General features: G+C 33.3%; 2 protein-coding genes across 2 annotated transcripts in view; both read right to left on the reverse strand.

The window, feature by feature from the left end:
• The window catches only part of LOC119829015 (DNA-directed RNA polymerase II subunit RPB1-like), a 9,105-nt gene extending 7,024 nt beyond the window's left edge, over positions 1 to 2,081 (reverse strand). The window contains exon 1 of the mRNA XM_038351370.1: positions 1,925 to 2,081. Coding sequence (XP_038207298.1) covers positions 1,925 to 1,963 — 39 coding nt within the window. The 5' untranslated portion in view covers positions 1,964 to 2,081. The remainder of the gene's footprint in view (positions 1 to 1,924) is intronic.
• A 4,035-nt stretch (positions 2,082 to 6,116) lies between these two features.
• The window catches only part of LOC119828875 (aryl hydrocarbon receptor), a 94,142-nt gene continuing 87,953 nt past the window's right edge, over positions 6,117 to 12,305 (reverse strand). The window contains exons 5-9 of the mRNA XM_038351163.1: positions 11,049 to 11,258; positions 10,538 to 10,725; positions 9,332 to 9,438; positions 8,855 to 8,996; positions 6,117 to 8,393 (exon numbers count right to left, since the gene is read on the reverse strand). Of these exons, the coding sequence (XP_038207091.1) occupies positions 7,652 to 8,393; positions 8,855 to 8,996; positions 9,332 to 9,438; positions 10,538 to 10,725; positions 11,049 to 11,258 (1,389 nt within the window). The 3' untranslated portion in view covers positions 6,117 to 7,651. The remainder of the gene's footprint in view (positions 8,394 to 8,854; positions 8,997 to 9,331; positions 9,439 to 10,537; positions 10,726 to 11,048; positions 11,259 to 12,305) is intronic.

Below are 12,305 nucleotides of genomic sequence, written 5' to 3' on the forward strand. Positions count from 1 at the left end.
AATTCATCTCAAGATGTGAAGGAGGTGCATTTTATTTGTTTTTAAGATGCAAAAACGTGTGGCACGCAACATTCCTTGCGGCTGACAATTGATGTCGTTTATTGCACAGAACGAAAGTAAAGAGATCTCAATGATTTATTATTGATTTTCATTCATCTAGAATGGTCTAAATGAGCTACGTAAATATTAAATTGGGTTAAGCTTAGAAGTTAAAAACTTTTTAACGGATTTTAAACGCGATTTATTCATTATGTTATTAACCCGTCATATGGTTTAAACTTTAGGAGTTATAGGGTCATTATTTACATAGAGGTGTTTTAAATTAATTTTAACGTCTTGGTAACTATTTTTAAAGTAACTGCATGAGTTGCATTTGTTGTAGGTATTATTGGACGATGAAAAAATATTCTAGTGGTATGAATAAACTTTAAAAATTAGTTTGTAAGGAAAACAAATTGCAAGTTTGTGCATACAAATGAAGTTGTATTCGTTGATGCTAACGCGAAAAACTGCGTTATTACATCTGTTCATATTTTAGTAACATATTAATGTAAAAGTGTTGTACACTGATGCATTAGGCTTGATTCATACAAGTTAAAAACAAATCACAATTTAGAATGTTGACTCAAAGATTCTTGATAATTTTGTAATCTCCGGATTGTTAACAAAAAACTACATATATGTCTCTTTATATATAAAAATTAATTGCCAAATGTTGTTAAGCTTAAAGCGCGGGAACGGTTCGATCAATTCTGCTAAATTTTCTAAAATTTTGTTGTTAAAGCACAAGGAAGGTACATGGAAATACGTACCACAGGTAAATCCGGAGCGGACGGCTATTTAAGTAAATAATTACAATATTTCCTCAGCGGTACGTAATTACTTTCTCATACGATCTACATTCGATCCATAATCCATGAAAGCATTAATTGCGATAGAAATAGCTTCCGTTTATTTTTTGTCGCGTTAGGCTCTATTTAAATCTGTTCATCTGTTGTGCATATTACGATTCCGTGTGCGAACATCCGTAAGAGAAGCATCGTTTGCGAAAATGTAATTTTTATTGACATTTGATTTCCTTGAATGATGACGAATATATTGGAAAGATAAGGATATGATTTATTTTAGTCTTATAGGAATAGGTAATTATTTTTTTAGCCAAGAGTTCTCTCCTCTCCCCTCTCTCGCTGCAAGTGTATATCGCAAAATTACTCCTCTGTATGGTTTATCAATTATTCTGAATGATGCAGAATGTTAAATCTTTGGTTAATATCCCATTATTATATGTTATTTTATTATTTTCTTGACGAATTCGGCCGTAAAAAATATATATATATAATACAACTGCGAGAATGTATTGAAGCTCTATCCTTTGAGCTTCACAGAAAAAATTTAACTTAATAGAAAGTTTTCTAAAGCATTGTGAGTTATATAGCTGTATTTTTAAATATCATATTAAAATAGTAGTATTTTTGTTTCTAAGTTTTTAAGATAATCATGATATTTCAAAGTACAGCTATAATCAATCGCAATCAATTAAATCATCAAAAAAACATCTTAACAAACAATGTTTACGATCATTCAATAACTATTTATTCTATACATAATAATATTAAACTGGAGAGTTCGTTTATTTGTAACGTACACATCTCAGGAACTACTGCAACTATTTCAAAATTTTCACCTTTGAATAAGTACAGGATTCCTGAGTGTTATAGGCTATAAATGTACCACGGGCAATACCGGGGCGGACCGCTAGTATAAATTTATTTGTAAAAAAATTAAATATATTTACTATTATACATACTGATAGTAAAGAAACCATTTTCTTTTTAATTAGTTAACAAAACAGTTATAATTAAAGTATATTTAGACTTCAAACATAAGTTTTCTTTAATTACTGATCAAAAAACAATCAACTCACCACAAACATCCCACAACAGAAAACATCAGTTAACTTCATTATCACTTATAATTATAATATTTAACACAAAACGACTCTAAACGTGTTTTATATAAATGAGACGTGCTCTCTGTTTCGGAGCTCAACGTCAAATGTGCGTGATGAGGAATACCTGGCGTGCGCTTGTCTATGAAAAGCAAGGATTTATACAGAGCTGTTTATTGTAATAAATATTATCATTTTACTTATATAAAAGGAAATGCTGGGTTTCCTTGATGTTTAAATAATATTAACATTGTATTTAGTTTTAATGTGGTTCATTGGAACATACGTGTGTATTTCCGATTCAATATGTTCGATATGTTCCGTTTAAAGTATGATTAACACGACAAAAAATCGTTTATTATTATTTGCATAAGGTTTCGTTTATAATAATTTCACCTCATTTTTTTTGTAATAACCGAAAATGTCAAAATAATTCCAAATTTAAAACAGAGTTTTGATGATTCCAGGAAAACCTAATTTGCATGTATGAAGGCTATTTTAAATACATTTTTATTTGTTCAGTCTAACATGTATATACATTAGATAAAACCTAATACTGTATATTCCTTAATCCTTCAATTAATATAATGGTTTTGGCCAATAAAAAACCCAAGAAAGCATTAGCTTATCATCTCCATATAAGATATTTATTTAGCCGCACAGCGCTCTCACATACACTAATGTATGTTTTATTCAAACAATGAAACTATGAATTATGTTTTAATATTAGGCCTATTACAGTGACACTAGATGATCATTGTCTAAGGAGAATACATAATATTCTATTGCGTTATGTAATAGATACGTGAGAAAGCAGATTGTTGCTTGAATCTTTGATAATACGGTTTGATATTGCAGTGCGATACTCAGTCGAATGATATATTTTAAAGCATTTTTATTTTCTTTATGCACTACCATTTTGTGCTTACAGATTAATAATTAGACAAATGATTAAATCAAGAATCTAACAACAAATTAGCTTATCAATACTGTAGGTATATATAGTCGAGACTCTAGAACTGTAAATATTTTGGGACTGATGGGGATGAAAAATAATAAAAAAATTCTAAAGGTATGCTCAGGTTAAGGTATTATGTTAGTTGTTAGGTATATTAAAGCGACGGAGATACTCAGATAGCCTTATTTTTTATCGAACCGACTTCATGTAATAAGAACGTATGATCATGCGAGTCGAGGCAGGAAAAACACTTGAAGAAATTTCTATATTTTAAATAAAATATAATTATACGACTACAAAAAATGAGGTTTTCAATTTGACTGTAGTTTATTGTTTTTGTGACCTAATTTTTTACTGATTGAACAGGTGCCTTCCGCGGAGTCTCATTTAATAAGTCTATGATTTGAAGGTTTAGCTTTTCAGTTAGAAAATAATTATATAACTTTTTTTTTGTTTGGAGAAGAGAGAGAGAGCTAGGAGGCTAGAGAGTGCTATAGGCTACTTTTCAACGCTGTGAAACATCTGTTTCCCATAGGAGTTTTGTTCAAATACTCGGGCGAACCCACAAACTCAGAGCTAATATTATAATATGTAAAAGAGAATTATTATTTTAATCGTGGCGCGAATTATAACTTCACGGTAATCGCGTATTAGGTACGACTCTTAGAAATTTCATATGCAATGATAGTAAAAGTGACTTAGCAAGTTTTTTATATTAGATATTTAAGTGATATATGAAGGCAATTAAAACAGTAACTTTTATTAATTAGTTAACATATAATTGTTTTCTTAAATTTTCACCTTTTTATTGCGCGAGAGATAATTTATTACTTCAAGAATAAAGAAAGTAACTGTTTAGATTAAAATGTAATTAAAATAGATTATGCATAATTTCTTGATAGATGTAATTTAAACTGTTTGTTTGGTTGGTTAAATGAGTTAATCACAGGAACTTCTAGTAGTCAATTGATAGATGATTGTGTTAAATAGCATATATTTTATGAAGGAAAGCTTATAAGTTTACATCATGCTAAGATCGGAGCGGAACATTCTGTAAAGGTTGCGTTTGGGAGCAGATGAAGTTACGTAGGATAACTAGTAATTTTATATACTAACTAAAATTTAGAAATTTAAGACTTAACGGATTGTAAAACCGTTTTTAAACGGTCTCGGGAAGCCGCAGTCTGCCAACGTTCGCTTTAAAGAGGGTCTTAATAGTATAAAGAATAAATCGCGTAGATCCGTTAAAAAGTGTTTAATTTCTCAAACTCAAACTCAAACGTTTATTCATTCAACTAGACTTCTTATAGAAGCACTTTTGAATCGTCATAACATTATACAGTTATAATATTTCTCGTGGCTCTCGTCCCCGGAGTTCCAAGATAAAAACTATTATATCTTTTCTCGCGTCTCTAACTATCTCTGTACCGATTTTCATCCAGATCGGTTCAGTGGCTTAGGCGTGAAAAGAGACAGAAAGACAGGCAGAGTTACTATAGCATTTACAATTTTGGTAATTAGGGATTTCTCCTTATAGCTTATTTTATATGAACATAAATAATAACTAAAACGATGGTGTATTTTATAAAAATCAAACGTTTGAGCATATAATATTTGTGTACATTATTTATGTTTAAGCACCATCTACAGCAGAAACATACACATGATACGCATATCTGGAGGTATCCACTTTCGCCTTGAAGTGCCTTTAAGCTATAGTAGTTATTACAAAAAATTATAGATGGCGCTATTCAAAAAAATCACTTTAACATTTACTTTTTCACCCATTGCTTTGCCGTAGTAGCTGCAATATTATGTACTTAGTTGATTTTCGAAAAAAAATTACATTGTTTTCGACGTCAAATGCGTATATCGCGTCAACTATTTTATATAAATCCTATTTTTTTTTTTTTTTTTTTTTTTTATGTCATAGCGGGCAACTGAGCTAATTAGGCCTATTTAGAACCCCTATTTAATTTTTAAGGACTTATCCATTGACTCTATAATTTTATGATTAACCACATATTCGTCAATTGCTTTATTTATCCCCCGGTACGGATACCCCTACTTTTTTTGTTTTTAAGTAAAATGTAGGCCATAAGTTGAACCTAAGCACATATAATACTATACCTGCTAGTACTGTATTTTTTTGTCTATCACCACAGAGGAAAGAATTTTAGAAATCAGTCCAGTAGTTTCTGAGGTAATCGTGTTCAAATTAACAAACAAACTCTTCTTGCTAACTGTTCAGCATAACTTATTAGTATAGATTATTTGATTGTGATCGAAGTTGAATTAAAATTTTAAGAAAAAATACACGGTCTACGACTAAATATTTAAAAGTTAAACATTACTTATTTGGTGAACGTTTAGGACCATAAAACACATTATCAGTGGCATGAAAAATTTATTTAATTTTCATTATATTACATCATTATGCTAAACTAAAATAAATACAGAATTTTCATTGTTTACTTGAATAATTATAAATATTAATAATACATAGGTAATTAAAGCGTCTAACCTAGGTTTATTTACAATTTTCAAGGAATAATTTAAATGTTAATTTTTTAGGTGACGTCATATTACAATATAAGTGGAAATTTTCAACAATTATATTTATGCAAGTGAAATGGGATTTCATAAAAAAAAAAAAATTACGCTCTATTTCACTGTCGAGCCACAAAACATGGCTTTTGAAAATAATTAGACAACTGGCCATATTAAATTTGTTTTGTTTTTCTATTGGATTTCTCGTTCCGTTTATATTTCTATCATATTGTGTTTATCCTTTAATTTTACAAAGTAACTTTGACAGTCGGAGTATTTAGCCATCGCATCTACTCCTATAAGATTCCGAGTATACTTGTTAAAACTGCTAAGAATAATTCGACAGATTTATTGTAATAAACACACTTGTGACATTGCAATTAGCAACTGTAAAAATCTAATGATTTAAAATATTTTCATGAATACATAATGTTATGGTTTTTTGGTTCACACTTGCATATCTGCATATCGGATGCAGTAACGTGGTTTAAGAAAATGTGCTATAATTATTGGTCACTATAACTAAATTATGATTAATTTTTTTCGATTTAATAAATAACAAATTCAGTGGAATTTGTAATGGAAGATAAATTCGTTAAATGACTCGATTGATACAAAACTAACGTCGGTTCACCCGTTTTGACGTTTAACGTTTAACGAATATACAATTAGAAGACCATTCGATTATTATATCACGAAAGACGAGGAATTTTATATGATTCTTGTATGTAGAATATTGGTTGTTATTCCTGATTTGCACTCGAAAGTAATTTCTTTTAATAATTTCTCCTTATAAATGCTTATTTCTTTATGTATGTGTACTGTCATGTTATTATGAATTGTGAGGAGAAACAAACAAATGATTTAATATTATTTTCAATATATAAAAAAAAGATCTTGTCATTAATATGATATTTCCTGATTAAATTTTTAGACAAGTTAGTAGTAAGTAGATCGATTAAATGCGTAAATAAGACATCTGTAGGGTATAGTTGTTTGATAAAATTTTCTTCACTGAGCAGAAATCAGTGTTATAGTAAATTGTACTAAAATAAATAAATTACAGAATACATATAGCCTTTTAAAATTCATGTCCTCGTAATATAATATCAATAAATTAAACTACACTTATTTAACGTTGTCAAGATGGAAGAGACCCGGCCGCGCCGTGCCAACACACAGACAGCTCACTGTAGCAATGCAATTGTTCATTATTCATTAATTTATAATTATATAAAATGGTGAAGGCACGCGTGTATGTACAATGTTGCAGCGTTGGCAAGGCGGTGCTTGTGTCCCTATAAATGCTAACAATAGCATTCGATATGGTAGCTTGGTGTTTGATGAAGAATTGAGTAAACATGCCTTTCGCGTGTCTTAAAGATATTTGAAATGATGAAGTGTTATGAAATAATTATCCGTCTTTTATGCGGATAGTTTAATATGTATGGAAATATCTGTTTTTGGTCATTGTTAAAGTATTTATAGGGACGGTACATGCGTTGTTATGATATGTTCGATTACGTTAAGCGCAAAAACTATACTTTATATTTGAGCTATTACTCTTATTTATTTAATACACACATCACTATTATCCTAGAAGCTAAAGCATACAAAATTATATAAAATATTTACATAATATTAACTAAATCGTGTCATTGCGTGGCGAGACAAACGGACGACTACGTTTATTTATATCAAATATAATTAATTACATTTAGTATTTACAATGGATGGACCCTGTTTGAGATGCAACTCTGTTGCTGAAATTGTCTCAAAGTGATTGAATAAAGCGAATTTTGAAAGTGTTATAATTGCAGACTAAAGAAATTAGTAGTAGCTTTTTGAAAAATGTATTTTACATATAAGATTGTTATTAAAATTATAAAAATAAGAGTTGGTTTTATTAAACTTGTTATTGTTTTTGATAGAACATTCATAATTAGACAATTTGAAAAAGTTACTTATAGGTTGTTGTTACACAAAACAAATTTTGGTTAAAACGGTTTTGTTAATAAATGGTATTATTTTATATCAAAATGGAATACAATAAAGAAAAAGTGGCCGTTTAACATGTATGAATAATGAGTTAGAAACGGTGATACATTCTCGTGTACAAGTATTATGATAACGTATTGAAACTGAGTGCTAAAAATGCAATTCCAGCAACAAAATCGTAGGTCAGCCGTCGCAAGCTACTGCGTGGCCTCAGCGGTGTGGTAAGCCGGGTAGCGCCACACCTGCGGCGGCGAGAACTCCGCGGGGGCTTCCTGGGCGCCCGCGCCCCACATGAGCACCGTCTGGCGGGGCTCCAGCCGCTCCTGCACCGCGCCCGCCGCGCCCCCGCCCCCGCCCGCGCCCGCGCCCGCGTCCCCGCCCGGCGCCCCTGCGCCCGGCGAGCGCCGCTCGGGGCCCGCGTACCGGCCCGCGTCCATGTAGTACTCGCGCGACGGCGGCCGGTACGCGGGCGCCACCTCGTAGCCCGGCGGCGCGGGCTCCAGGAACCCGTTCGGCGGGTACGTGTAGTGGTACGACAGCGGCTTGTATTGGTGGAAGAGGTTGTCCGCTGCGAGGAATCTGTCGTCTAACGGAGGTGGCGGGTAGTGCAGCGCTGGAGCGGGCGGATACTCTCCATATGGGGCGGTGTACGCGCCGTTCAGGTTGGTGTAGGCGGCGGCCACAGCGTCCGCCGCTAGGTAGTCGACCGGCGGAGGGGCCGGAGTGCTGGGCATGCGCCGTTTGTTCCGACACGTGGAGAGGAAGTCCCGCAGCTGGGTCTTGTACCGGCGCGCGGCTCGCGGCGGCGTGGTGACGGTCGACTCGCAGCCGGACAGCTGTTCCGTTTCGGAGAAGTACAGGCTCGTCAGGCCGGTGTCGAGGTAGCTCACTTTGAAGTCCATGGTGCGTTTGCCAAGGAGATCCCTGCCTTCTTCCTCCCTGTGGATAGAAGAAGTGCAAACATTGAGCCAGTTTCAATGAGGACATCTTGAAATTGTACTCATATGATATATGATATCTCAAGCATTTTTATATTTATAAGAAATGAAATACCCCTTATACAACGAAATAAACGATCTAACAATATTTCATTGTTTCAATTAGGTACAACTAGCATTCCGCCCGTGGCTTTGCTCGCGTAGTCACGGATAAGATAGACTCGGGGGGTTACCGACAAAATTCCCGTTTCCGTTAGATTTCCGGGATAAAAACTATCCTATGTCCTTTCTCGGGTCTAAAACTATCTCTGTACCAAATTTCAACCTAATCGGTTTAGCCATTCTTGAGTTATAAATAGTGTAACTAACACGACTTTCTTTTATATATATAGATATGGCTGGATTTTTCCTTAACTAATTCTGACATTAATAAAACTTGTATACAAACAACTCAATACTCACATCAAGGGTCTATGCGTGCTGATGACAAAGTCAGGTTTGGAGTTCTTATACACGAGTCGCGAGGAGGTCTGCAGCCACTGCCACTGCCCGTCTTTTGTTTGAAACCGATACGCTATCATTCCTGACGCTCCAGTCTTTAGTACTGAAAACAAGACGGAAGAATAGATGTAGGTTTTTGTAATAGTCATCGATTATATGAACAAATTCTGAGTTTGGAAGTGTTAAAAATGCTTCAGATATGTCTGAATCAGTCATGTGATACTTTTTGTTTTATTTCTGGAGAAACGTGCATAAATATTTATTTTTTTATTTAAATTTCATTCTATTTTGCTTTTAGTTTTTCAGTGAAAAAGTCTATTACAATAGTTAAGAAAATTAAATAGCCATTGATTTCCTCTACGATAAATTGTAGAAATTATGATATTGTTCGCATAGTAATTTCTTGTAAGATTCTAGGTTTCAATGTAGGATACTCACATTCTTGATGAGCACTAGCTACGTAAGCTAGGTCATCGTAATGCACTAAGTCATAGCCTCCCATATTTGCAAGCTCAGCGTCTGTGTATCCTAGAAGCATTTTCCCTCTGTAATAAAAGAGAATAGTTTTAATGATAAGAATGAACACTTTAAAGGTTTTTAAAACTGCGTGATATTTTCTTATCTAAAGAAGTAAAAAAAATAATGGTTTTAACAACATTTGTTAGAAACTTATGTAATTAGAGGCTTATGTAATTCCCTAAATTATATAAATTATATAAAATAATGAAAACGTGGCTATAATGTTTCAATATGAAATTGAATTTGAAATATACAGTAGGTAGTTTATATTTCTTTATTCTATATTCTAAATTTTCTACATCATTGTGAAAGGTGCATCTCACTAATTGACATAAGTTGCCAAGGGCGAAGCCGGGGCCCGTTTTATACTACAAGTCGCAAGTTAAACCAATGATAATATTAAAGTTATATAATATTTCCTATTGTTATTCAAAAAGCCGGAATATTTTCTAATCTAACGCCTTTATTTCACTATAAATAATTCCATTGGACACGGCGTACGTGTTTAACAATTATACATTTTGTATGGGATACGGTATTTTTATTCACTTCGATAGTTAACCATGAGCTTTTGCGGTCGGCCGGTGGTTTTTTGTGGTCAGTGTGGTAATGTACCCATGTCTACGTGGGATTTGGAGTTTTATTAAAAAAATGTTCTCTAACGTATTTGTAATTGCCTGTAAGGCAGGTTGTTGTTTTGATGCTTGTAAAGGTTTTAGGAATTGAAGACACATTAACGTATTGTAAACGCGATTTATTAATTATTTCAATAATATATATATACATATATAGAGCGAAATATTAATAAGATAATTTAGAAATACTTGTATTCATTATTTAAGCCGATATTTCGAGCGCACGCAAAATTTTGACATCGTTTTTTTTTTATTTACAATAACCCAAGGTATCTAAGTGTGCTCCGTAGAATGAAATATTTACTTTTGATACTCGATTCCGTGATAAGAATCACTTGCGTGGCAACTGGATCGATACCACATAAGGTAATCCACAGACTACAAATATCTATGCTAAATTTTATGCAGATACAATTCAAACTATCATTTTGCCAAACTTTCTACTTACGATTAATAGTAAATTAGAATCGTTAAGTAATATTCTACTTACCTTTGGTCCATGGAGACTAGAGAAAGGTCGAGTTTGTGTTTGCTTTTGAACATGACTTCTTTCTGAGGGATTTCCAAGAGACTCGGAGGGCCGAAGGGCGCGCAGATTGCAAATAACGCTAATGGAGGCTCCTCGGTTTTCTTGTTCTGCCCGTGTAATACTTTTATTCTGCCTCGGATGTCTAACCTCTGAAAATGGTGAAATAAAGGTAAGTTCAGGTTAAAATGTCTCAATTAATATTTTATAGATGTATGGAGTGTTATTACACAAAACAGAAATAATAAATTCGATAATCGATAAAACTGATATCGAAAGATAATGGTTTACGAATGACAAACGCATAGCCTGAACGTATAGTCTAACGTTTTTAATATCAAGTTATTAATATCACAGATAACGTAATTCTAGTGTTTAACACATTCAAAACAATACATGGTTTAAAAGTGACAGAAAAAATAGAAAACAATCATAGCAACCTATGTATAAAGGAATCCGAAATCTATATACTTACTAGGAAGCCAGAAGTATTATCTAACAGACATCTAAAGCGTACAGTGAAGCTCCTTTCTAGCAGATGAGCTCGCTCCGGCCGCAGCACATCTTGTAAGGTGAGGTTGCTGACCTCTGGCTGAAGGAAGGAGTTCCACAGCAGTTGCCGCTGCAGCTCCTCTCTGTCTTCAGAATGTACTAGCTCGTAGACGGATTGGTGGACTATGTCTGACTAGAGAATTAAATATAAGTTAAATGTGTTTCAGTTTTGATATAGATCTAAAGAAGCATAGAAAAAGTTAAAATACCATGACGCAAGCAAAATTAAATGTGGTTAATGAATAAAAACTTTTTGATTAATAATGTTGTGATAAGTAGCTAAAGGCTAAAGGCTAATGTAATTCAATGATTATCAATATAGTCAAAATAACAAGATAATTATTTGATAAACCGTTAAAAGACCTATTCATCAGTGTAAAAAGAGCAAGTCATAACTGAACCGTAAATCAATAAAGCATCGATGACCCTAAAATCGATTCGAGACCCGTCATTAAAGAATCATCTGTAACGAAGATGGATATGTTCATTTTCACATTTGTGTTACCTAATGACAACCTTAACCCCACGTGCTACGGCATATTTTGTATTATGGCCCTATAAATTTGAATTTTAACACATCGTATAACAAATTCGTATAAACAGTGTGGATAATGCGCCGACAACAAATGATCCAAGCAGAAAACTAATTGATAATCAATGGGGTTGTGCAAGGCGCAACATTGGGCCCCCTAGTTTTGAACTGACATGTAAATGAATCATGCGCGTACAAAACGTAACCCAAAGGTTATATAGTTAGCAAGGGTACGGTAATGTTTGAATGTGGGTTCGAACATATTGCGATGGCATTAAATGTCAGAGGATGATTTGTTTGGTAATTGCTTTTTGTTCCTCTTTTAGGGGTAATCGTTGCTATGGTAAGAAATATTGTTTTGTTGATATGTTATTTGTTTCTGCGATGCTTTGTTACGTGGTTCATTGGATTATACATTGGTAAAATAGAAGCGTGACGATATCATTAAATGTTCATTTAAGGCTTTGTTAGTTCCATTAATGCTTTGTTTAAATATGGTCAAAGAAAGTTCGAAATATACTATGAATAAACTAGACTCTTTAAATTGAGCACCTGTTTCATAACTTTTATATAATTATGAAAGCTCATATAGTGTGTATGCGATAAAACATATGACATCTGTATATTTCACTTCTAAAAATAATTGTT

This window comes from Zerene cesonia, chromosome 9 (genome assembly GCF_012273895.1).
Source record: "Zerene cesonia ecotype Mississippi chromosome 9, Zerene_cesonia_1.1, whole genome shotgun sequence".
In the NCBI taxonomy this organism is placed as follows: domain Eukaryota; kingdom Metazoa; phylum Arthropoda; class Insecta; order Lepidoptera; family Pieridae; genus Zerene; species Zerene cesonia.